Here is a 27,682-nt window from a genome sequence, read left to right on the forward strand (position 1 = left end):
TCGATGAATGGGTTAAATGTGACGACAACAGCCAGTTTACGCAGAACACGTGAAGACAATGTTGCAACGATTGCAATGGTGGCTTTAAGATTTTCGATATTGAGCCAAGAAGAAGGAGAGGAAGAAGGGGGAAGGGAGAAAAGAGAGAGGTTTTGGGATGGCGAGATTATCAACCTGCCTGGCTGCTGCCATTTTTGTGGCATTTGCGCTTGTGTTGCGGGTGCGTCATTATGCTTGCCTGTCGACGACAGCCATTAGTCTTGCCGACCTTCACTCCTGCACGTCCATGATCAGACCCACATTCCCTTTTGCAGCGACAGCATCATCACCATCATCAATAACAAGAACAGCATTAGAAGCCGCCCTGCTCCTCTGCCGTCGCATCGTCGTCAATTGCCTAAAATCCCCACCTCCCTCTCATCGCTTCAACAGGTACAGCGCCCCCCGCCCCCCCCCTCGCCCCCCCCCCCCCCCCCCCCCACACCCCCGCGTCTCTCTTTGGGGGTTTTTCTGATACTTCCCTGTTTGATTTCTTCTATCAGTCTCTCAATCATAATTCACAGGCAGGTTTTAGCTCTGATCTATCTTGCCAAATGGACATCTGTTATTATTCCTTTCGAAGTTCTCTTCTCCTTTGGATGTTTTTCTCGAGAGAGGGCAATGCAGTAGCTGCGCTGCGTTTTCCTTACACAATTGGGGTAGAGAAACCGAATTTTTTGAGGGATGCAAGCTCAATCAGATCCTTTTCTGATCATTCAGTTGCAACAGGGTGATGCGTGCAACGTGGGCGTGTGAGATCCAGCCGGCATGTATTTGAGACTTTTTGCCGGGGAGTCGGGACGATGAGTCTAGTCGATCAATGGTAGGGCCTAAGGAGCGTCTGATGAGACAGAGTTTACATCCTTCTGCTCGAGTGGGGTAGGGCATTCTGTCCGTAATCAGGAAAGGTGTTACAGCTTGCAGAGAGCTGTTAACGCCCCTCTCATTAACTACAGATCAGATGTGCACAAAGTTGGAGACTGCCGTTTCAATCAACCAATCACATGCATTTTGTAATTTACTCATTTCACATCTAATACTCTTCTCTCTTTCTAAATCAGTCAATCACGTGCAATTTGGAAATGACTCTTTACACGCCTATCACTCTTTGCCTTTCTCTCTCTCTCTCTCTCACACTCACACACACATTTGTTTGCAAGGCTCTTGAAATTGGCATTTCATCGTTTGTCCAACAAGTGATTTAATTCTCTACTTCCACTTAGCGTAGTACATTTCCGAAGCAAAGTTTTTTTTGTGCATGCGTTTGTTGTATGGTAGCCGGTCTCATTGGCATGCCATATGGTCTGGGCTTTGGCACACCCTTTGCTCCATGACATCGCATAAGCCTTTGCCCTTTCATCGGTTGAATTTATGGCTTTGGTTTATGATTTTTTAGCGTTTCAATACAGTGACCAATCTGTTTCTCATCAGTCCATCTCTAATGTGCAAAATTGTGGATTTATTTCATTGCACAGATTATTGTTGAAGATGGCTGTTGAATCAAAATGCACATAGTGTGCTTATCTGCAAATGGTTTCACTTCCTTTGCCAGTGGAAATGTTTTAAAAGGTCAGACTGCAGCTTGTGCGGAAATTCATATACAATTATTGGATAAATGCCAAGCTGTCTATGCCTTGCTCTTACTTAGATTTACAAGTGGAAATCATTTTTACACTAAGTTCCTGCCAGAAAGAATTGTATGCTTTGGTACTACATTCTTTTGTAGAGCTTCTCAACTGTCATTCATAACATTGTTGTACTCTTGCTTGGTGTGAAATGCAATGTCCAACAAGCTTTACATTTCCCATCTGAGAGGATTGCTAAATATCGATCGTAAATGGTTACCTTACACAACAAGGACAATGGACCCTACTGATCATAAGTTTGTTTCAGACATGACATAGACAATGTACTATTTTTATGGTAAGAGAGGATTGCTAAATATTTATCATAAATATGTACTAGACACGACAAGGATGATGGACTATAGGAACAAAGTCCATGCCTTATACAGGGTGTTTGTTCAGCACATCAAATGACACATCATGAAGTTGGTATTCTTTTATTTTTGCGAATTTTGGTCTGGCAATTTAAACTGTGACCTATTTCAGTCATGGCTGGCTTCGTTCAAGACATCATCGTGGGTCATGAACGGATTGTCTTCATCAAGGATCATGAAGAATGTGAGCACAGAGATCAGTGAAGTGCAAATGCAAGGCAGCAGCAAACTAGATGCCACATTTATCAAAGTGTTAAATAATCAATGTGCTGTTTATGCAGAAGCATTTTTAAGGATCTGTGACTGTGTGTACATTATACAATATACACATATGGGTTTTAGGGGGGCACAACTAACAACACACATAAGTGATACGTGTGACCAAGGGCTTAAGTCATTTAAAAGATGGGCCCAGCCATTTAATCTTATCACTGCTATTAGGCCTAAAGTGAACAAGGATTACGAAAAAATGATCAATTTATGCTCCAATAATGATTGCAGCAAAAGTCAACGACTGCATGAACTGACTGTTTGACTACATTAAATGCCATGTTTGCTTCATTAATTACCATGTGGACATTTACATAAGCCTTAAGATTGCATCTGGTGCAAAATCAACTATTCCAGGCACCTTAAAGAACAGAATCGACTGCATTTATTGCTGAAAATAGGCACGAAACCATAGTAAACTGCCACAACTGTGCAGGAAATTGGCCTAACAGGGATGGATTACAACTGCTGTACTTGCATCCATGACCTGATTGTCATCAGCGTCATTGCATTAAATGCAGATATTTTATAGGTGCTACTGGCAATGACATAAAACAACGCTGGAGCAAATTAGAGAGTGCATGGAACCCGAGGCAAGCCATCAACAAGTAAGAACGGCAAAAAGCCTACTGACATGGTCAAGGAGTGATGCCAATTCAGACAACTTTGAGCTTGGTCAGGCATGTATCAGATTGGACAATTTGCTGAATTCTTACACATCTTATAGCTCGTAGTTCTACCTCAGGGGGATTTCTCCAAGGTGTTATTAATAGAAATTTCTTTTCACAAAAAAAAAAAAAACAAAGGGAAGTAATCCATTAAGTATTTTTTCAGCTTGTGAATTAAGTTTTTCTTTCTTTTCCAGTTCTATTGTAATCATTTGGAAGAAAAGGAAAAATAAAGAAAAAACTTTCACACACTCATGGAGGGTAGGGATGAACCTACACAAAGCACAAATCATTAGGTCCTTAAGGCTAGTTTGTCATTGAGGTCAAAAGCATATGAGTAGTGGCAAATATTTGTAAAGATTAGACTCACATTGAAATCATCTTCTTGAAATAATTTCTTTTAAAAAATGAAATGGAAAATGAAATCACCTTCTTGAAATGGATTCCTTTTATATCCTTTGGACATTTAGATGGGCCCTTGTAGCATTGGTCATAGCAGCCATAAAGTGACCTAATCTGAATGCACTAGGGACACCACTTAAAGGCTAGGGCAGCCAAGTCCTATTTAGGGGCGTTTGTGGCTTAGCGGTGATGATGTGTTTGGCCCTATGTCTGGGAGGTGAGTTTGATGTCTATTTCCTTCATGTTCTTTGCCATGTTATGGCTTGCATCATGTCTTATGCATAGGTTGGGATCTTAGGGGGATGTTTCTGGATGACTTTGAAGGAGAAGATGCACTTTTTTTTTTTTGGGTCTCCAAGTAGAAAGGGCCTTTCATTTAATCCACTTCGCCTCCTACAAGTAGAGGGGCTTCTTGATCAGCTCGATTGATATTTTACCCAATAAGGAAATGCTTCCATTTCTTCAATGAATGCACAATAGTTGACTCGCTACTGGATGGCCCTGCTACTGCAACACTGCTCCGATATGATGACTACTTGCATCACAACCTGGTCTTTGAGACTTGATTGCATACACTTTTCACAACACAGAAATGGTAGATTGCAGAGGTCCTAAACACTTAAGATTTGATCTCTTGTTTACACTCCAAGGCTTAAGTTTTACGGTTTCTCACTTTAGTATGTCATGTGTTTTGATAAACATTTATTATCTTAATGTATCCAGAATTTTGTTGGAGCGTCCTCATGGGAAAGCGACCAAAACTGCTGTATATCATTGTTCAGGATGAGATTGCTAGCATTAAGGAAAAGGTCAGAAAAGGTATTGAAGAATCTAAGGAAAGCACAAACAATGGAAGAATGAAGCCCTTGAGTTTGAACATTGAATGTGCAGTTAAGGGTGAAAATATGCCATGTAGTTCTTTTAGATTTACTCAACCTGTGCTGCAGAGTACTTTGCAGTTAATTGGCTGCAAAGCCCGCCATGCATTCAAGGTGTGGTTTTGAATTTCATGAAGCATATTGAAGCAATGCAGGGACGTTTTTCTTCTCATCATAATTAATTGGCTTTGATTGTTGTGAACAGATCAGCAAAAGAGTTTTTGACATCTTGAGAGATGAAAATCCAGTAAACGATTCAGAGAAAAGTGGTTCGGCGTCCCAAATCTTTTGTAGGCATGACTTACCAAGGCACTTATCAGATTCTGAACTTGACAGCAACAGGGATTATACACTTGAAGATATCAAACGAGCAGCTGAAGAAAATGAAATTCAACTGAAAGAGATCACTAAGAAGCTGTTTACTGCTCAGCAGAGACGCTCCACTGTTGTTCTCACCAGGGCGGATTTCATGGATGTGGTTTGTGATGCTATGTCAGAGTATCGTTATGTTGGGCCAAATCAGAGAAGTGACTTTGCTTTGGCATGCAGGTAAATCAAATATACTTGTCCCAGAATGGAGCATACGTATGGGTTCGAGTTTCTGCTCTCTACTGGCAGTGCACCTTTGACTATTACTTTTCCTTAGGCAATGTGGATCCATTTGAGTTAAAACTTTCTAGGATCAGAGTGTCTTCTAGTATTGCCTCCACTGCCGTATTCTGTGTTGATGCTTTTGACCAAAAAGTCGTATTTTGCCTGTGCTGGAGATCTTGAAAGGAGCATGTATTATCCTGCAAGGTCAATTTTCTGATTTAGACATCAATGCTGGTATGAGACGAGCTTTGAATCTGGGCAGCGTTGTCTTTGCCTGGCATTTCACATTAGTTAATAATAGCTCCAACACTGTCATCACCTCATGCACTAGAATTCAGCTTGTTTGATAGATGTGATGTTCACGTTATAAGGAATATTAAACATTTGGTACTCTTACAGATGTTAAATCTGTGCTAGGGGATGTCGTGTTTGCAAATCGATATTTTCTTTCCTATGCATTGTAAGCTACATAATAGTAATTCTCGTAGGTTTCATTGTTAAAAGTCCACACTGTGAAGAAATGCTCTAAACACAAAAAGCATGAAACCAATCGTATGACAAAGCACAAACTCATGAACTGAGAACGCAGTTAGGGTTAGGGCTAGGGTAACTCAGAGATAGTGAACACGATGAATAATAAAGTGAATGAATAATGAATATATAGTGCTCATGCAGCAAACACACTATGCAGTGAATACTAAACCTCGAACTCTCATATCTCTGGGATCAAGATAGAGGTTATGAGCTGTAGAGCATGGCGTACTACGAACGGATCTTGAATCGCAGTTAAAGCAGCCTCCGAGTGTCTAACACCAGCAAACGCAATGAAGGAAGGCTGGATTTGATGTAGACAACAGTTTTGCCTCATGCCAAATTGATCATAAGCTGGTGTAAAAGTATAGTTCTAGTATCCGGGTGAAACTCAATACTCATTTGCATATATGTCATAGTGACTAGTATACTAAGTAGTGACATTATGGCAAACATACTATCAGCATAGTACCTTGGACGCATGCTTAATACATCCGAGATTCACTATATACGAGAGCTGTTCGTAACTGGAGGAGTGGAAGTGCTATCTCCCCTGTGAGCATCAGACAATACTCCTGTTATGAGGACATGTATTTTTGAAACCTCACTTAATATGTTGATTAATTTTAATCACATGATTAAGTAAATGTTGCACATGTGAGGTGTAACTGGGGTTAAAGTAAATTTATGAGCACGGGACTGGAAGAAATCACGGGATGTCAAAGGCAAAAGTTGCTATAAGTTATGCCGCATAAGTGCTTGGTGGTATTTGGTGCGAGTTGTTGGCCTAGGTCATCCATTTGGCCATAAGTGTCAGTTGGTGACATTAGAGAAGTGGTGTTTAATGGTACCTAACTCCAATCTGATGGTCAAAGATGGCACAGAGACACTTGGGAATGGAAGTTGCCCAGCCAATTTAATTATTGGCTAGTCAGATTATTTTTCAGGACACTGAAATAATTATTAGATTAATTTTCAATATTTAAAGATTAAAAATTAATATTTAATTGTGAAAAGTGTTGAAAAAACCATTTAGGAAGGTTGCCATTGTCAAAAATGCACATGCAAGACTGAAAAACGTCTTTAGAGGTTGGAGAGAAATATTTCTATAAATTCAGCTTGCAAGGGAGAGGGAGGAGAGGTTGTTGGTCTGATTTGCAGCCATTGGAGGACCATTTTGAGACTGCCAAGGGCAGCAGAAGACCAATCAACAGCAAGAGACAGTATCTACAGGCTGTTGAGACAGGGTAACAACTGTAAATGACTGATTTTTTTCAGTTCTTTGCATATACGCTTGTTGTGGCAGGTAGCAGCTGCATTTGATTGATTTTCTCTCTCTACAGCTTTCCCTTATCTCCCAGCCATTTCACAGCCTTGGTCCTAAGATCTTAGCATTTGGACCCTTGGAGGCTGAGAAATTTCAGATTTCTCTGTTGTAAATCCTAATATGCAACAGAAATTAGGGTTTAGCAGCAACCTCGGGAAGCGTGCCAGAAATTGGAAGCTCCAAGGCTTGGATTCAATAGGGCTGAAGGTGAATTTCAACTAAATTCAAGTGGAGGACTAGCCAACCGTTGAATTTTGGGCATTTCCATCGTCTATAAAGTGGGTGAAGGCCAATTAAGTGCTTGAATCAAGGGGCAAAATAGATTGAAGACTTGCTGGTTACTTTGGACAGCAAGGGGAGTTGAAATACCGAAAGGAAATGGGAGAATCCCATTGTAAATCAACTTCTTCTCCAATAAAGCTAAAGAAATACCAAAAGGGGCACCAATTTTAGGGCCAATTAGGTGTGCATTGTCCAAGATCAGTAGGAAAATTTGTATTTTCAGATTTGCATTAATTGTTTGCTGCTGTAATTAAGTTGTAATCAGGGATTTACCACCCATCCATGGAAGGAAGACTGGTTTCAACTCCAGATCCTTACTCTGCTTAACCTGATGAACTAAAATCGGCTCTAACTGAAAGCCATCTAGGTAAAGCTGCAACAAGTGAGGATGGCCTGCCAAGTCATCCTCTTTCATCTATTTGGCCTCCATTGGTGAATAATTTTGAAATTTCATCAAGTGTCTCTTGGAAACTTTACCTTTGACCCCTCTTTTCTTATGTGCCAAAATTTGTAATCTCTGTAAAACCTGTGTATGGCATTTTCACCCAAAACTGCCCGAGCTTAAATTCTTACAGAAAAGAATTCAAATCCTGGGGATGGAACCGTGAAACCATTCTATGACTCACATAAAGTGGTAGTTTCTTCAATTAACACTTCGTCTTTTCACACACACACACACAAACAGAGACCTCACTCTCAACACCAGATTGGCCCCGAAGACTGACGCCCCTCTTGGTATTTCTTTATCAATTAAAAGACGGAAAGTTAAAAATGCAATGTTCCAAAATACGTAACCTGTGAACAGTTGGTTTTCATCTTTTCTGAGTGAGTCACAGCTGTATAAGGACAGTATAGCATGACCAGAACAACATCCCTTTTAGGAAAGCATTTTCTGTTACCATAACTCAATAATTCATATGCAGAATTGCAGTCCGCAGAACTTTGTATTTACTGTTCTTACTGTCCAGTATATCTAGAACAACATCCCTTTTAGGAAAGCATTTTCTGTGACCATAACTCAATGATTCATGTGCAGAATTGCAGTCTGCAGAACTCTGTATTTACTGTTCTTACTGTCCCAACATATTGAGAACAACATCCCTTTTACCCTGACTTCATTCCAACAGTAAAACAGTCCCACAAACAGTACTAAATCAGAGCTAAAAAACCCTGTTCATGTGTGGCATGGTCATCACTTTCTTTAGTTCCTGCATTGTAGAAGCCAACAATTGCTCTTGAACCTGGACAGTGAGGCTCTTGTCTTCGCAGAAGTGCAAAGAAAACATAGAATTGTACCTTCGATGGAATCAGGCCATCATGAAAGCATTTCCTCTGCGAATAGAGAGAGAGTTGACGAGAGGGAGCAAGCTCTACCTCCGTACATGAGTCAGAGACGACGAAGTACTCTCCATAGCTGATGAACTTGCAGCAATCTGCCCTCAGCTCCTCAAAACTGCATTCTTAGATTTGCCTCTCATGCCTATTACATTTTTAAAAAATGCTCTCTCTCTCTCTCTCTTTTGGGAATTTGTGCCACATGGCATACATATAACAATTTTCCCGTTTAAACCTTCTGGTCTAAAATTCTCCATGATCGGTGCAAAATTTGACCTTGGTACAAACCAAAAAATTAATCCTTGTGTAAAAACGAAGATAATGATGCAAACAGATTCTGGGGTCCAAAAATAGCAACTCCCTAAATTTTAGGGATGGTGACCCGTGCATTCCTCAAGTTGTTCTGAGTAACCTTTATCATTGCAACCACATCAAAAAGTGTAATGTGGCTCAGTTACGATGACTTATTCCGTGAGCATTCTCACATGTGTATCTTCTGTTTGAGCCAGCTCATTGTCTTGCACCATCTCTAGTGTCTAAGCACACAGTTCCAAACCAGTGGCATTCTATTCTTTAGTGCCCATTCAATATGAAACCGGTCCCAAGGCTTAGACAAACCATTAGTCCAATTTGTCCCAATGGCTATCTCTTCTGGCCATGCAAAGATCCCAGCTTAATCCAAGAGAACTTTGGGAGTAAAAAGCAACAATAACTAAGGAAAATAAAAATAAAATATTTATATAAGTAAATAAGAAAAGCAACTGCAAAAAGTATTACCACCTGGTGACAAAAGCAGCATGTGACAGCATTGTATGGACCTTGTCTTGAATGGTCCGATTCATACGCTCTACGACACCATTTTGGGGCGGATTAGGAGGAGCAGTAAGCTTTCTCTTAATCCCTTTGCTGTCACAAAAGTCTTGAAAGGATTTGGATACATATTCCCTACCATTGTCATAGTGAAAGCATCTCACTGTCTTGCTGGTCTGATTTTTAGCAAGTGCTAGGAATTTTGTAAATTTATCGAAGGCCTCGTCTTTGCAACGGATTGGATAAACCCAAACTTTGCGCGTGGCATCATCAACAAAGGTAATAAAATACTTCTTCCCCCCTAAAGATAACCCCTGGCATTTGACATACATTTGAATGTACTAACTCTAAGGGTGAAGACTTTAGAGAAAGATTTTTTGTGTGACGTTTGGGCATATTTACCATAAATGCAATGATCACACTGTTCAAAATCAACATACCTCAAACATGGTAAATAACCCAAATGAGAGAGCACTTTCATTCCAAATTGACTAATGCGTCCCAACCGGTTATGCCACAAAGAAACACTTGGCTGCTTAGTTATGGCGACAACATGGTCATGCACACTAGATACATGCAAAGATACGGAGTATTACTTTTGGACCTCTTGACAACAATGTGGGAGTCCTTATATATTTTCCATTTGCTATCCCCAAAGGTGGTGTGATAGCCTTCATCATCTAGTTGCCCTGTGCTTATCAAGCTCTTCTTGAGCTGAGGTACATGTCTCACATTATGCAAAACAAACATAGAATCATGCTGAAATTTCAGTTTCACACTGCCAATGCCTGCAATTTTACATGCGTAGTTATCCCCCAAGTGGACAACACCACGTACAACACCATTGTAGTCAGAGAACCACTCATGATGTGGTGTGACATGAAAGGACGCACATGAATCAAGTATCCAAGTGTGAATGTCATCCTCAGAATCTGCAATCAATGCATGTGCATCCGAAGAAGAAGTTAGAAGTACATCACCATCACTGTTATTATCATGAGTGACTACATTAATCTCTTCTATTTTTACATTCTTCTTTTTGACAGGGTGGCTGTCCTTGTTTTCAGCCTTGTTGGCTTCATTGTTTTTGTTTTTACCCTTCTCTTTCTTCAGCTGAAAGCAATCCCTTTTGTAGTGCCCCTTTTTGCCACAATGATGGCACTCCACATTCTTTCCACGAGATTTGCTCCACAAGATTTGCTGCGTGCTCGGTTTTTAGAATTGCTCTTATGTTGAAATTTGCCTCTAGTGTGTAATGCATTTGAAGACTTGTTTGTTGAGTTGTTGTGCCTATTGAGTTTTTCCATCAACAAAGAACTCTCCACATCAGAGTATAATGGCTGAGCATTCAAACTACTCAAAGCTGTCCTGAAAGTATCCCAACTTTCAAGTGGAGTGCATAGCAAGAAGGTAGCTTTGAACTCTTCATCGATATGAAAATCCAAAGCAATCAACTGACTGAAATTGAGTTAAACTCATTTAAATGTACAAACATGGTTGTACCCTCTTTCATGCAAAAGTCCATTAATTTTTTCAGCCAATAAACCTTGTTGGCTGCACTTTTTTGAGCATACAATTCTTCAAGCCTTTGCCACATTGCATATGCTGAATTCAGCTTCTCAATGTTGAAGAGCAAGTTGTCTGACATTGAGAGCTCGATGGTAGAGCAAGCAAGCTCGTTCAAGTCATCCCACTCGTCTTGTTCCATGTCTGTTGGTTTGATTTCCTTTGTTTTGATGGGCTTTACATGTTTCTTCTGCACCAAGACATTATAGCATTGCTTCTGCCAGATCGCAAAATTATGGGCACCCTCAAGCTTCTTAATGTGCAAAAGATTACTGCTGTCATTGTTTCCAGGGATAATTTGCAGCCCCAAATTGACTAACCAGTCACCAAAGGCAAGCCCAAATATGACACAAGTGACCACAATGCCAAGAGTACCAACCAGCAATGAAAATCCCAAGATTGCAGGAATTTTCAGATCTGCAAATGAATTTTCAGAATTAAAAAATGTCGTTTGCTGCACTCCTCCAGTAGTTTTTGACACAATTGGAGATGAGGCCACGAGTTACGTGTGAAATCCCCAAAATTTCACTGCAATTTCTGCTCCAAAAGCATTTCCGAGCACAAAGGTCAAAAGCCCCAAATTTTTAAGGAAAGTCTGTTCAAAATTGCATCAATTCAAGTATCTAAGTGCATATACCGGGCAATTCTTGCTTAAATTGATAAAATTCTGCAAAAGCCCCAATTTTCTCGGGTCCGGCGTGCACAAATTTCACTGAAATTGAAGAAATTTCACTGAAATGTGAAAAAACCCCAAAATTCCACGGGCAAATGTGCACTGGTTTTGCAATTTCTGAGTCAGATTGTCCACTTTTGCATTAAAGTCCCCAAATCCGGGAGAAGCCCCAACTTTTCAGGAGCAAATGTGCACAGATTTGTATTTTGTGCTTGTACCCACGAACATCCGGCAGGGAAAGGAAAGGAAACCCTTTTGAAAAAAATTTAGATAAAGAAAAAGAAACGTTGACTGGTGAATGGGTCTGTGACCCGCCTGGTCACGGTTGAAAGAGAGCGGATGATCACAGAGCTGAATTGATGGAGATGAACGTGGACGAGGCAGCCATATATAGATCAAAAGCAGCAAACTGGCCTGCAGGTTGGACCATCAAAAACTGGCTGACTGGTCAAATAAAAGGGAGAAGAGCTCCATAAATGCCGTGTCACCTTAGCACAATGATGGGTGCCCCAGTGGGTGATCAGATCAGGGTGCTGCTGCAACCTCACATGTTGCGGATGAGGAGAGTAACTGACATGATCATTGCCAGAGCTACAACTCTAGCCTGGGTTGAGTCTCACAACTGGGAGATGGACATGGAAGACATGATTGTCAGTGTGTAAAAACTAGTTGTGCCGAAGTCAATTGTTAGAATAAAAGTCTAGGCTCTGGATTTGGTGAAGATTGAGACAGATAATCAAGCATGATTAATAGCGTCCTAGACCAATATCCAAGCTTGACTTTGGAATCTAGTCATCTGAATAAATTGTCAAGTTGGTGCATATGCTAGATTCACGCTCAATGTTGATCTGAGAACTAGATCCTAGTATCCTACATTCAATGTATGGATTAATACTTGATTTGAGCCGTATGCTTAAATCCATGATCCAGGATTTAGTTCTAGTCCCATGTTGGAACATTGATTCCAAATTGAGGTCAAAGAGTCATATCCATGCTAGAGTCTTAAGATCTAAGTCAAACTTGAAGCTCTAAGCCTAGTTGATCATAGACCCAATGTTGAATGGCAAGCAGTTTGCTGCAACCTTTATTCACAAAGAGACCATCTTTACATAGCAGTGGGTACTTTGTTGGATCCTGTCAAGTAGCAGGCCCTACAATGTTGGACCAATTGCAAGTTTTTTATGCGCGAAGAGGGCCAACAAGACATTCTTGCCTCTTGTCAGATATGGATTCTAGTGGATAGTGGGGCTGGTGGCTCCTATTGTCATGTAGTTCTTGACCTAAGAGTGATAATTGCTAGACCAGTGTTTGCTGTTATTGTTTGGCTTCATGAAAAGAATATCAGCTGCTTTTATGACTTGGGAGCTTGCAGTGCCGCACAGAAGACTTGCAATAACAGCAGGTGACAAGCTGACTGTAACGATGTTGAAGACCATCACATAGTGCTTTGAATCAGCAAGAGGAGTACAGACTAGATAAAATGCTCCTTGGATAATTGTGAGATGCTGAGAGGATCGAAGCTCAGCTGTGAGAGTGCAGTAGACAGTGTGGAGAGTGAAGCACGACACCCAATGCAATAGACTGAAAGAGCGTGTAAGCTGAGAGTACAAAGTACAACCCTTAAACCTCAGGGTTGTAGGGGGTGTTCACACCCGAACACGATAAGTGCTTGTAAGTGTGTAACATAAGCACATACGAAAGAAGACAATAAGTCTAGGGGAAAAAACCTCTTGTACTAAGAGTAAAAAGTGCCCCAGTGTCCTACTGATCATCGACACTCCTTTGTGAGCGTAGGTGTGAGTGAAACCCAACAAACCCCCTTGGAGTGAAGAGTGATCAAAAGTACAAGGATCATTCACCACCAAAGGAGATCAAATTTAAAGCATTGTGAAATGCTTTAAATTTGTCACAAGGAAGAGCTTTGGTGAAGATGTCTGCCACATTACTGGTGGTAGGACAATGCACAAGGCTGATATCACCTGCATGTAGCCTCTCTCTAACAAAGTGATAATGTATCTCAATGTGTTTCGTGTGTGCATGAAACATTGGGTTCCGTGTCATTGCAATGGCACTCTGATTGTCAATGAACAAAGGAGTAGGCTCTGTAACAGATATATCCAGATTAGCTAGTAAGCGTCTAATCCATACACATTCAATTGTGGTAGTGAAAGCTGCTTTGTATTCAGCTTCACATGACGATGTGGCAATAGTGGATTGTTTCTTGCTAAGCCAAGACATGCAAGATGAGCCAAGAAAGAAACAATTGCCACTAGTGGAGTGATGTGAATCATAATCACCAGCCCAATCTGAATCACTGTAAGTATGTAACTACAGTGGTCTCCCTTTGGCATAAAGCAATCCAAGAGATCTAGTACCCTGCAAGTATCGAAAGACACGCTTAACAGCTTGCCAATGTGACATCCGTGGTTGATGCATATATCTGCTCAGGGTTGAAACTGCAAATTGTATGTCTGGCCTAGTGTTGCATAGGTAAATAAGACATCCAACTGTTGGAGCATATGTGTGTATATCAAACAAAACATTGTCATCATGTAATGACAGCTTTAGTCCAAGTTCCATTGGTGTACAGACTGGCTTGCAGTCCTGTAAGCCAAACTTCTCAAGAAGTTTACCAATGTATCTTGACTGTGATAAACCAGTACCTCTAGCATCATGTATGAACTGAATGCCCAAGTAATAATGCAAATACTCGAAGTCTGACATCTCAAAAGTTTACTGCAAATTTTGTTTAAATGTTGAAATCTGATCAGCATGTGTCCCTGTAAGCAAAAGATCATCGACATATAGACAAATGATCAGCATGGATCCCCTCTCTTTACATACGTAAAGAGTAGACTCAGATGAGCTGTTTATAAACCCTTGGCTGAGTAAAAATGCATCAATCTTTGCATACCAAGCTCTAGGAGCTTGTTTCAAGCCATATAAAGCCTTTTTTAGCTTGCAAACCAAGTGTTCAGATCCCTCAACTGCAAAACCTATGGGCTGCTGTACATATACTTCCTCATGAAGTTCCCCATGTAAAAATGCAGTTTAAATCTCTAACTGATGCACGGTCCATCCATAATGGGCAGCCAAAGCAACCATAGACCTGATGGTAGTCATTCGGGAGGTAGGAGCAAATGTCTCCTCATAATCAATGCATTTCTTCTGTGCATAGCCTTTAGTTACAAGCCTTGACTTATATTTGTCAATGGATCATCTGAATTCCGTTTCAGCTTGTAGACCCATTTTTTTCCAATGGCTTTCTTCCCAAAGGGCAAAGACTCTAAATCCCACGTTTGATTCTTAATGATAGAATCAAATTCAGCTTGCATTGCTGTCATCCAATGCACACTTTGTTGTGCATCCTCAAAACCTCATCATCAACTGTATGTGCTGCCATAACAAACTCCATGGTATGTGCAGCATCATGCATACAAGCTTGCCTTCTAGTACGACCAGTCATGGGTGCATCCAAATGACTATCTTTCATAGTCTGTAAATACCATCTTGGCATTTGTCTTGCCTCCTGACTGTGCACAAGCTCTTGCTAAATTTCAGTTTCAGCACTTTGCTGAATATTTAGATCAGCCAATGGCTGATTTTTTGCATTTTCCAATGGAGCAGCTACCTGAACATTAAGTTCACTTGTTGAAACTCCAGCTGAATCACCAAATGAAATGGGCAGTAGCCCTTGAAATATATCACGGGCAGCTTGATATGTGTCAAAACCAGCAAGGGACAATTCTGATTTTTCATCAAAGAGTACATCCCTATTGACAAACACCTTTTTAGAGACAGGATCATAGAGCTTGTAGCCTTTGCTCTTACTACTATATCCCACAAAAATGCATTTGACAGCCTTGTTATCCAACTTTTTTTTGGGTACCTGGGGAATGTGTGCATATGCAAGACACCCAAAGGTAGGAAAGTGCCCAACAGAAGGTTTTCGGCTGTTCCAAGCCTCAAAAGGTGTAACATTCTTTAATGCTTTGGTGGGGCATCTGTTTAAAACATGGCAAACACACATTACGGCTTCCATCCAAAAACCATGTGGCAAGCTCTTTGCTTTCAGTATACATTTGGCCATCTCCATGAGTGACCAATTCTTCCTCTTTGCAACCTCATTTTGTTGTGGAGTATAAGTAGTAGTGAATTGATGAACAATGCCCTTCTGCTTTAAAAAAGAATTCAATATAGAGGACATATATTCCCCCCCTCAGTCCGAACAGAGAGTCTTTATTTTACAGCGAGATTGGTTCTCAACAAGTGCTACAAAAGCCAAGAATGCATCATACACTTTTGACTTTTTCACCAAAGAATAGACCTAGCAGAAGCGAGTAAAGTCATCAATAAAAGTCACAAAATAGTAACATCCACCCAATGACTTTATTTACATAGGGCCACATACATCTAAATGCACTAATTGTACATGGTTGTGGCTCTAAAAGCAACATCACAGGGAAACAAAAACCAAGGCATTTTTCCCAAAATATATCTTTCGCACAAGTACTCAAGAGGTCTCTCCAAAAGAGGTAATCCATCTAGCATCTGTGTATGCTGTAAGAGCATCAAGCTACCATAATTCACATGCCCCATGCAAGTATGCCATAACTTTGTCTATAACATAGTAGGAGTAAAAGTGGATGCCAAGTACGTTGACTGATCAACTAAAAGAGCATTCAACTCATATAACCCATGACATAAAGTGCCAGTCAAGACCAAAGTCATGTGTTCCTTATCTCTCACCGTGCATCTGTCATTATCAAAGGTGACCAATAATCCACAACGTGCCAAAGAAGAAATAGAGGGCAAATTCTTCTTTATACCTGGCACAAACAAAGCATCTTGTAGGCGGAGAATAGAGCCATCAATGGCTGTGAGCACAATCTCTCCAATACCTTGAACAAGGTATGATGCATTGTTGGCACACTGGATAGACTTACCAACTGGAGCTGCACCAACAGAAGCAAATAAATCTCTGCGAGATGTGATGTGCCTAGAAGCACCACTGTCAAAAAACCAAGTACCTGCATTCTTAGTAGAGCTAAATGCTCTATCAGCCAAGAAGAGCCATAACTGCATGTGTAAAAGTAATAGTCATTGTCTGCAACAAAGGACGCTGACTTAGTAGCAGTGGAAGGAGCATAAAAAACAGACATCCATGACTCCTTTTTCTTTTCCTTAGCAATGCGCTTTCTAATCTCAGTGATGTAGTGGCTTGGCTTCTTGCCATAATGGCATTTGCTCTTCTTGGCTTGTGTGCCCCCTTGTTTTTTATTACCTTGTGAAGTGCTTGAAGTACAGAGCTTTGCGGAGTATTCTTTACTTGGCTACCTTTGCCCTTTTGTCTTGCCATAAAAGCGTGCTCAGAGGCCATGACATCCACACCACTATTTCCTCTTTTTTGCTCCTCCTCTAGAAACAAACTGACTAACTGAAGAAAAGTAATTGGCTGTGAGGCAATCCTCACGGTGAGGTTTAGGGCTATATGAAAAGCCAAGTACGAAGGAGGTAATGAGTTCAATGCAGTAGATATCAGCTGTGCATCTGAGTAGTACTCATCGACGTTCATAAGTTGCTCACATAAGTTCTGAATTTTGTTCAAGTGATCCTGCATAGAATCACCCTCATTCATCTTCAATTTCTCAAGCTCTTTCTTTAAGAAAGAGATGCGGGTCTCTTTCTTACCAGCAAACATCTACGTGAAAGTTAGCCAAGCTTCTCGTGAAGAATGTGAGGGATGATGGACCGCTAAACGGCCAATGCAATCAGCGACAAAGCCTGTGCATCTCGTGTATCCCATGCTTTTTAAGCTGCTGATCTTTGGGGAAGTGGCTGAAGTGGAGGCTGAACAGGCTGAGGTGCTCGTTGTCCACGTCCTCCTGTAGGAGGAGTAGTAGGAGCCACAACTCCGGGCCTAACTTCTTCTCCGCTGACACATTCCCAAATATTTTTCGCAACCAGCACATTCTTCATCATGAAGGACCAAAGTGAGTAGTTGTTACCATCCAATCTGTCCTCCTTGGATACATAGGTAAATACATCCCCTCCTTGATTTGCCATGATAATCAATATCAAAAGAAGGCAAAAGAGCAATGTTTAAGTTGGACCAACCTGAAAATCTCCAAAATTTCTAGAAATTACAGCAAATAGCTTGCTGTAGTTAGTACACTGTCAAAACTTTCTAAATGCATGCAGTCCAAGGTGCATTCAATGCTCAGCAATACTGTATGAGCAAAAACCCTAAAATTTCTTGCCCCGAATTGTCAAAAACAATAGATTGCAGTACATGTGCCAACGTCTTCAAAAACCCCAAAAGCCCCAAAATTCTTGACTTATTTGCCAAGAAATTTGTATCAATTGTGTTCCAGACACGTATCCAGACCGTTGTACCTGTTGGGCAAAAGCCCCTTTTCCAGATATGAATCTGGAGTAACAAGTAAAATTTTTCTAAAAGAAAAAAATGTATCTTGTTGAGCTGAGCTGGTGGTGGACTGGCGGACTGAAAAAGAAATGGCAGACATGTTGTGCTGGACACAGGAGCTTAGGTGGGCGGCCGTTGAAGACAGGGTGGCACAGGTTGGCGGCACTGGTCAGGACAGATGCGGGTGATAGAGGGCAGCGCTGGCGGTGCAGTGACCAGGGGCGTTGCAGGAAGGGGCGGTGCTGGACAGGCCAGGGGCATCGCAGGCAGGCCAGGGTTAGGTGGCGTGGTCGGTGGCAGGTGGCGTCCCCAGGCAAACTGTGTTAAGATTGTGGGAGAGAAGGAAGGAGTCTCACTTGTAGCTTTCTCGCTTGCACAATGGGGGAATATACACAAAGGTGGAGGCTGAAAACAGTTTTCCTCTTCTTAGTTGTGTAAGCCAAAAAGAACTCAAGTACATAGAAATAGAAGAACCCTATATATGGGTCTCAAACCAAACTCAACTGACTAAGGTGGCATATTAACTGAGCCACGAACTAGAGTAGATAAGGATAGTTGTCATCTAGCTATTATTCATGGGCGGTGTACCAACCGCATCTACAGCTAACAAGTCGGTGACATAAATGCACAACGGTCACTCTGGCATATCACGAGTGGAGCTCGATATCTCAACACTCCCCCTCGAGCTCAATCCCAATTCCTGCACACCAAGCAGGTCTCTGAACTTGCACAGCTTCTCTGCGCCCAATGCCTTCGTGAATATGTCAGCTACCCGATCCTCTGTGTTGACATAAACTAGATCAATAAGACCTAGTAAAACCCTCTCCCGCACATAGTGATAATGCACCTCAATGTGCTTTGTTTTAGCAAGATAGACTGGGTTATTTGCTAAGTGTATACTGCTCATGTTGTCACAATAAATGACAACTGGCCCATCTGTAGGCTGATGCATATCATAAAGTAGCTTATGTAACTAAGCTACCTCACATGCAGCCATTACTGCACCCCTGTACTCAGCCTCTGTGCTCGGCAAGGCAACTGTAGGCTGTTTCTTGCTGCTCCAAGTGACTGCAGCACTCCCAAAAGAGAACACATATCCACTGGTAGATCGTCTATCAGAAATACTACCAGCCCAATCAGCATTAGTGTATCCATGCAACTGTATCTGAACCCCAATATCATAAAATAGTCCATACTGCAATGTGGACTTCACATACCTGAGTATGCGTGTAGCCGCATCCAAATGCGGTTTTCTTGGAGCTTGCATAAACTGACTTACCAATCCAACAGCATAGCTAAAATCTGGCCTAGTAATAGTCATATAAATCAAACTTCCTACTATGCATGTGTACATAGTAGGGTCTTCGAGAAGCTCACCTGCATCTGCACTTAGCTTCACATTCTGCTCCAAAGGAATTGAAATAGGCTTACAGCCTGTCATCCCATATTTGGACAGCATGTCCAATCCATATTGCCTCTGCAAGAGCCGTATCCCACTTGGTGATCTAATCACCTCAATGCCCAAGAAATAACACAGCTCTCCCAAATCCTTCATCTCAAACTTCTGCTTCAATAGCATTTTCACATGAAGGATATCTTCATCACTATCATCTGTGATAATCAAATCATCAACATAAATGACAAGCAGCATAATACATTTCTCTATTTTTCTCACATAAAGTGAGAAATCTGCCTTGGAAATCTGAAAGCCAATAGTGACAAGATACTGTCCTATCTTGTCAGACCATGCTCTAGGTGCTTGCTTCAAGCCATACAAGGCTTTCTTCAACCTACAAATAAACTCAGGATGAACAACATGCACATAACCTGGTAGCTGCTCCATATAGACCTCTTCTTGTAAATCACCATGCAAGAAGGCATTCTTTACATCCATCTGATGTAAAGACCATCCCTTTGATGCAGCCATAGCAATGACTGCTCTTACGGTTGCCATCCTTGCAACCGGACTGAATGTTTCTTCATAATCAATGCCATATGTTTGTGCATATCCCTTGACTACTAATCTTGCCTTGTATCTATTCACAGAACCATCTGCATTGTGTTTCACCTTATAAACCCACTTACAACCAATTGCATTCTTATCTTTAGGCAAAGGTACCAATTCCCATGTAGCATTTGCTTCCAAGGCATCCATTTCTTCATCCATGGCTTTCTCCCATTTTTCTTTTCCCATGGCTTGCTCAAAAGAAGTAAGTTCTGGTTTCTGTATTACTTTGACCATATAGGCATAGTGAATGGCTGTAAATCCATCATATTTCAGCCTATCCACAGGATACCTAGCTCTGGTAGACCTGCACAAAGTAGGTTCACTTCCACGTGCTCTCAGAACATCCCTGGTCTTCCTTACTTCAGGTATAACAATAGAAGGAATACCTAACTTATCATCAATGCGCTGTTCTGAGCCACTGGATTCACCATCCACATAAGAGTAACCTGCATTCACATCAAACATGGGCCTCTCCAATATGCTTGTTTTTTCTTTCTGCAATTCCATTTTACTGTGGGTTATGACTATATGAATATTGCTGCTTTATGCCATGCTCCTGTAAGAACCTTGCAAACTCATTTGAGAGGTACTTTCCCCCTCCATTTGACCTTAGGCATTTTATTTGCAGGCCTGTTTCTTTTTCAACCATAGCTTTAAGAGTTTTGAAATGCCCAAAAACTTCACTTTTCTTTTTCATAAAATACACCCAAACTTTTCTGCTATAGTCATCAATAAAAGTGACAAAATAATGACAGCCTCCAAGAGATGCAGCTTTAGTAGTCCACACATCAGAGTGGATTAATTCCAATGGCTTCTTACTCTCTTAAACATGTCTAGGAAATGGTTTCCTTGCCTGTTTTCCAAACTGATAGGCTTCACATATCTTATGTATTTTTACAACCTTGAATTTAGACAATCCTGCAACAATATTTTGGGCTTGCATTGATTTAAGTCACTATACATTAACATGACTAATGCTTTTATGCCAGATATCAATATCTGCAACTACATCGGTCCCATGTGCAAACATTGCTGCACTCAATTCAGGCATGCCTGCATCCAACGTAAACATTCTGCCCTTCTTATTTCCTTTTGCTATCAAGCGACCTTTATTTTTCATATCCTCAACAAAGCATCCATGAGAACTAAATCTGATCTGTAAGCCCTGCTCAACTATTTGACCAACAAAAACTAGGTTCTTGGTGATATTCGGGACATGAAATACATCCGACAGGTATTTTTTTTTTTCATCCTGCATAGACAAAGAAAATTTTCAATCTGCACAATAGGATGTGCAGTATCATCACCAGTCTCCACAAATCCTAGTTTTTCCATTTTCCTTGCATCCTGCATCCATTTTGCATGACCTGTCATGTGGTTTGATGCACTTGAGTCAACATACCACACATCGTTGCTTTCTTCTACACTTGTCACAGAATTGGTCATGTGCTGTACCATAAACAAATGCTCATTTTTGTCATCACCCTGTCTACTAGAAGATGCATAATTCCCTTGTCGCAATTTTCCATTCATGATGTCATTCTGCTTTTTATAGCAGTCTTTAGCTATATGATCCATTTTACCACAGTAGTAGCATTCAACATTGCTGTTTGCATTTTAGCCTCTTTGCCATTCACCACGACCTCTTTGGCTCCCCCTGCCTCTAGAGTTACCACGTTCTCCTCCATAGGACTGGTTTTCTTGAGTTTGCTGCATATTCTGATTTCTACCACGGCCTCCAGATCGGCCTCCTCTACCTCTGCCTCTACCTCTTCCAGCATTTGAGTAGAAGATAGCTTCTTTTGAAGTTCCTCCTGAAGAAGATGCACCACCATTTCTCTGCTCCTCAGAAATTAGAAGAGCAATCAACTCCTTAAAATCAGGAAATCTTTCACGGACGGAAATGGATGTTTGGAACTGTGCATAATCCTTTCTTAGACCATTCAAGGTCACGGAAACTAAATCATCATCTTCCACTGGCGACTCAATGGAAGCAAGTGCATCTGCAATCTTCTATGCCTCCTTTGGCGCACTTGCATCCTGAATATGCACAATTATAGAGTCTGAAATACTGATAGACAGCCAGCACATAACTTTTCTGGCTCTCTCATGCCATCCTTTAAATGCCTGCATTTGCTGTTGATTGGGAACATCAGGAAGAACTGGTTCTTCTTCATTTCCTGCAACGAATTCCCAATATCCTTTTCCCATAAGGAAATTCGTCATTCTAACTTCCATGCTTGGAAGTTGTTCTTGTCAAGCTTTTCAGTGACAATCTGTGAAAGAGAATCGGACGCCATTACAGAACACTGCAAAAAATTCTGTCACTGTAAAAAACACAGCTTTAGTCTCACAAGGGCAAATCTGCAAAACTGACGAAAGTGGTATTTGACCACACAGTCACTTCCTAGTGACGATTTTGCATCAACAGGCAGCAAGGATAATTCTGTAACTCCCAATGTCTCTGCGCACAGGTATATGATGCAATTTCTATAGTAACTTTTCACCGACTTGTAGAACAGTGGTTGCACAGCATAAAACAGGGCCTTTTCTTGAGTGCATGCGAAAAACTTCTGCCTCCAAAACAGGCCCCGAAATGGCCTTGAATAAAAAAAACAAGGCAACCAAGGGCTAAAGCCCTTTCCCGCAGCATATACTGTCCTCTTGCTACACCGCGAAGGGTGTCTCAATCTGAGACAGTGCACTCTTGCACTTTCCGGTTGTGCTACCTGCAGAGACTTGCTCCCAAAACAGAAAAATGAAAGCAACACTGGTTCTCTTACCAGAATACTGCGAACTCGGTTTGCTTTCTTGAGCTCCTTACCACGAACAAGGCTCTGATACCGTGTCAAGATTGTGGGAGAGAAGGAAGGAGTCTTACTTGTAGCTTTCTCGCTTGCACAATGGGGGAATACACATAAAGGTGGAGGCTGAAAACAGTTCTCCTCTTCTTAGTTGTGTAAGCCAAAAAGAACTCAAGTACATAGAAATAGAAGAACCCTATATATGGGTCTCAAACCAAACTCAACTAACTAAGGTGGCATACTAACTGAGCCACGAACTAGAGTAGATAAGGATAGTTATCATCTAGCTATTATTCATGGGCGGTGTACCAACCGCATCTACAGCTAACAAGTCGGTGACATAAATGCACAACGGTCACCCTGGCATATCACGAGTGGAGCTCGATATCTCAACAAACTGGTGTGCTCCCAAGTAGACAGGCGGCGTTAGAGGCGGACACTGGCTCACAGGCGGCGCTGGGCATAGTGTTTCTACTGCAGAGGAGCTGGAGGAGGCACTGCTGTGGTGGACTTGGCAATGCAGGTGGCGGACCTGCTGGGCAGTGGCGACAGGGGGCAGAGCTGGACTGAGTGAGAACTCCCGGAGGCTGAGCTGAGCTGAACTCAGCTCTGATATACCAAATGTGAGATGCTGAGAGGATTGAAGCTCAGCTGAGAGGGCAGTAGACAATGTGGAGAGTGAAGCACGACACCCAATGCAATAGACTGAAATAGTGTGTAAGCTGAAAGTACAAAGTACAACCCTTAAAACCTTAGGGTTGTAGGGGTGTTCACACCTGAACATGATAAGTACCCGAAGTGTGTAACATAAGCACATACGAAAGAAGACAATAAGTATGGGGGAAAAAACCTCTTGTATAGAGAGTAAAAAGTGCCCCAGTGTCCTACTGATCACCGACACTCCTCTGTGAGCGTAGGTGTGAGTGAAACCCAACAATAATTTGAGCATAAGTTGCCCTGGTACTCAGGTTGCTATCTCTTGATTACGCCAATGATTTGTAGTTAACAAAACTTTTGATCTCTAAGTTTGGACAACTTATCGGTTGCATTCTAATGTTTTCAGATTGTTCTTTAAAATCATGTAAGGGTTGTGTTCTGATGTTTCAGTCCATTTTCCTTGTGTTGACATATGTTCAAATCTGGACTTCTGTCTAGAACCCAAATAAACATGTTTTGAAGTTGTCTGTCTATCTCAGGATTCGAGAAAAGAAGGCTTCAATGACTGTGTTCTTGTGTGGGACAAGTGGCTGTGGCAAGTCAACATTGTCAACTTTGTTGGTGAGAATTCCAATTTCTGAATCGCTGTAATTGGTGTTTGATTCTTCATTCTTTCGTGCCTTTTTTGATTAGCAATGTGGAACATGCTATATAGGCAAGCAGGCTGGGCATCACTACAGTGGTCTCAACAGACTCAATAAGGCACATGATGAGAAGCTTTGCTCATGAAAAGCAGAACCCACTTTTGTGGGCCTCAACATATTCTGCTGGAGAGCATCTGGATCCAATGGCTGTTGCAGAGGCAAAAGCCAAAAAGAAAGCAAAGAAGATGGCAAGAGCCTCAGTTGATTCTCAGCTTGATGCCTTACAGTCCTCTGTAGCTTCAACAAAAGAGAGTGTACCGTCACATTCTGAATTGGATCTCAATAGGTTAGAAAAGGAGAACAAGGGGAAGGCTCCTTTGCTGAATGAACTGTTAGAGGGGAGTGTAAGTGCCAAGACAATGGCAGTGCAAGGGTACAAGGCTCAGAGTGAGATGGTCATTGACAGTCTGGACAGGTTGATCACTTCATGGGAGCAGAAATGTGAGTCGGTAATCATTGAAGGTGTGCATTTGAGCTTGAATTTTGTGGTATGTAGTCTTTTTATGTTGCAGCTTTCAACAGAAAGAACCTTGGTCTTCTCTAGTAACATTTAAAACATGTTCTTATTCTCCTTATTATACAATTGTACAGATGGGACTCATGAAAAAACATCCATCCATAATTCCTTTCATGGTGTATATAGCAAATGAAGAGAAACATGTAGAAAGATTTGCTGTTCGTGCCAAATATATGACTTTGGATCCTGCAAAAAATAAATATGTGAAGTACATTCGCAATATCAGAGCCATACAAGATTATCAATGCAAAAGAGCTGATAAGCATTTGGTTCCTAAAGTGAATAACACAAATATGGATAAAAGCGTAGCATGCATCCATGCAACCATTTTTGCTTGCTTACGTAGAAGAGAGGCAGGCGAGCCCTTTTATGATCAGGCTACTAACACCGTCAAAGTCATTGATGAGGAGTACAGAAATCAGTGTGCTGCAAATTCATTGAGCTCCAAGGGAATGCTTCAAGTTCTACGGCGGAAAGGTTCTTGTGGTCAATTCATGGCATTGGTGAATACGGATGGTTCAGTTGCAAAAACTTGGGCCTTTCCTGCTACTGATGCTGCGAGGGCACCTTCAAATAGGGACACTGACAAGGAACATTCAAGCTCTCTGCTCAGATATGGGTTGGAAGTGAGCCCTGTAAATCTGCAGTTTGGTAACTTTGGGCTTAGTGCTTGGCCAAATGATATTGGAGAACCCAGCCATAATGGTAGCACAGATGGTTTAAGCTCCAGAGGTGATGGAACTGGCAACCAGAGCAGTCAACAAAGTAGTCGATACAGCTCATCATGCTCCAGCTCACCTCGATTAGGTGAAGGAACTCAAAAAGAGGTATTACTTGTTTCCAATGGGCTTCACTTGTCAAGTCATTGTATTTGTAGCATATTTTAATGTATATATCATGTCTTCTATCTGGCTTTTAAGCACGTTGTTTTATGCTCATACTCCGCTGTCTTCATTCATCTTATGGAAAAAGCTTCAATTTATTCTTAAATAGTTTGGGGCTAAAGGTTCTAACTTGGTTTTCTTCCAGTAAAGTGGCCTCAACATCCAGTTTTACTTGTTCAGAGCTTTGAGATAACTTGCAGTTTTTCTTGTTCCCAGCTTGTCAACAAAGATGCAGTTTCAGGAAGTGATGAGGAGCAAGAGGAGGAAGCATTGGATGTTGACAGTGAAGAGGAGCTCACTGATGGGAGGAGACAACAGCTTGAAGAGGAGGTATGGACCTAGGATGTAGGCAGTCTTTTTGTTTGCTTGATATCTGCTTTGGGCATGTAAATATAATCATCTATGTTTAGTGTGATCTTTATTGAGTTTTATGCCTATGAATGGAAATCCACAGTTTGAAGGCTCCGTGGATGATCAGAGTATTGGTTCAGAAGACGATTCTGCAGATGAATGTGCTGAAGCTGATCAGGATGGGCAATCATCTGATGCCAAGGGACTGGATTCCTTAGATGTTACAAAAAGCAATTTATACAAAGCTGTGACTGAGGCTGAAAGGAACTCCAAAAATCCACCTCATAGAGAATCAGGTTTCTCCAAGGGTGGAGTGTTGAATCAAGCCGACAGGCTGAAGGTCCAGAACAATTTTTTGAACTCTAACACTCAATCTGCTTCCAAGGAGGCAAATGCAAAGCATCTGCATGGCCGCTCAAAAAGCCTCCCTCCTCTTTTTGGAAACTAGAGCACAGCTCGGGACAACCCTCTTGGTTTTGAAGTAGTGAAGAGAGTTTAGTCCCTTCATACCCTCCATCTAACTTAGACTTCGCATCCTAATCCCACCAGTAAGTGTGTGTTGTCAGCTAAATGGGATTCCCTTGTGCAAGGGAATGAGTGAAGGTTTGATTTGTCTGCTAATCTACAGTAAAGCATGGCCATGTTGGAGAACTGTACATAGAGCTGGAGAAATTTGTGGTAACTCAACTGCCTATTGAGGTTTGCTGCTTCATCTGCTAATCTACAAGTAGAGCATGGCTGTATTGGAGAACTGTACATAGTTCTGGAGAACTTTGTGATAACTCATCTGCTGACTGAAACAGCATTTCTGTATGAGCTTTTTGTTGTCATATGGTATTATTTCAAAAGTATAATTTTGCAATAGTTAGTCATAAGGATAACACACCTGTTAGCAATTAGCCAGGAATAATTAGGGTTTTCAGCAGAATGTATCCTGTGTCGGGCATCTTGTGACTTCAAAACAGTAGTCATGAGGCATGAAATTTAGTGTGAGCCATGAGAAGTATCGCAAAATAAATAACCTTATGATTCAACATAGCAACATCAAAACGCATCATAAGGTATTCTTTAATCAAATTAGAACAAGGGTCCATGGGTGTGCTTGAGCATTGCATTAAGGAACTCTCTCTCAGGCTTTGATAGACACAAAGTGAGAGAGAAGGCTTACACACACACACACACACACACACACACACACACACACACACACATATATATATATATATATATATATATATATATATATATATATATATATATATATATATATATATATATATATATATATAGAGAGAGAGAGAGAGAGAGAGAGAGAGAGAGAGAGAGAGAGAGAGAGGTTTTAATTACAACCGGCTTTGGGATGCCATTGGCACAAAAAGGAGACTAATTTCTAAAGCTAGAAAAGTTGTTAAATACATGATGACCCAAAAGTAACTTAGTGCTTAGGTTTTTTGAACTCTTCTATTGATGGCTTTGCCGCCTCTCTCCTTTCTAGCTATTTTTACCTCAGTGATTTCACTTAGTCGTTCTATGAGTTGTCGGTGTAAGTTCATTTGTAATCCATGCCGTGGTTCACGATACATTTTGATTGCTTTAATACTTTGACTTTATCTTTGCATACTTCCAAGCTCCAAAGTTGCTTGATTCTTTCATTGCTTGATGTTTTTCCATGCTATCATCTATTTATTGAGAATTTTCCTTGGTTTGGTTTCTAGTATGTCTCCAAATATCTTTAGTGATAATTGCCATTAAGGTTCAATATTCTTCTTCGTGCCATCTTGCAAGGAGGCCATCTTAATGAGCAAGGAATGCAATCTTCTTTGCAATGTTATTTGATTAACCATTGAAAAGATAGTGTTTGCTATATCTTGCTTATCCATCTCCTTATTTCAACTTCCTTTTGCATTTTTATAGTTTTTTCCTTGATTTTATCTTTAATATCCTTATTAGTTATAG

General features: G+C 41.1%; 1 protein-coding gene across 1 annotated transcript; it reads left to right on the top strand.

Annotated features, from left to right (window-relative positions):
* Nucleotides 1–26,573, top strand: LOC148036585 (P-loop NTPase domain-containing protein LPA1 homolog 2-like). The gene is given in 10 exon segments (XM_087678572.1): nt 1–432; nt 1,515–1,608; nt 4,102–4,370; nt 4,462–4,805; nt 23,810–23,891; nt 23,986–24,462; nt 24,566–25,318; nt 25,592–25,705; nt 25,830–26,159; nt 26,161–26,573. Coding segments are annotated over 9 exon segments (2,484 nt in total). The 5' UTR covers nt 1–432; nt 1,515–1,544; the 3' UTR covers nt 26,212–26,573.
* Nucleotides 26,574–27,682: the final 1,109 nt, after the last annotated feature.

The sequence above is a fragment of the Lygodium microphyllum genome, chromosome 5 (assembly GCF_053477565.2).
Source record: "Lygodium microphyllum isolate KBCC chromosome 5, Lygodium_microphyllum_v1.1.10, whole genome shotgun sequence".
NCBI classification, from domain to species: domain Eukaryota; kingdom Viridiplantae; phylum Streptophyta; class Polypodiopsida; order Schizaeales; family Lygodiaceae; genus Lygodium; species Lygodium microphyllum.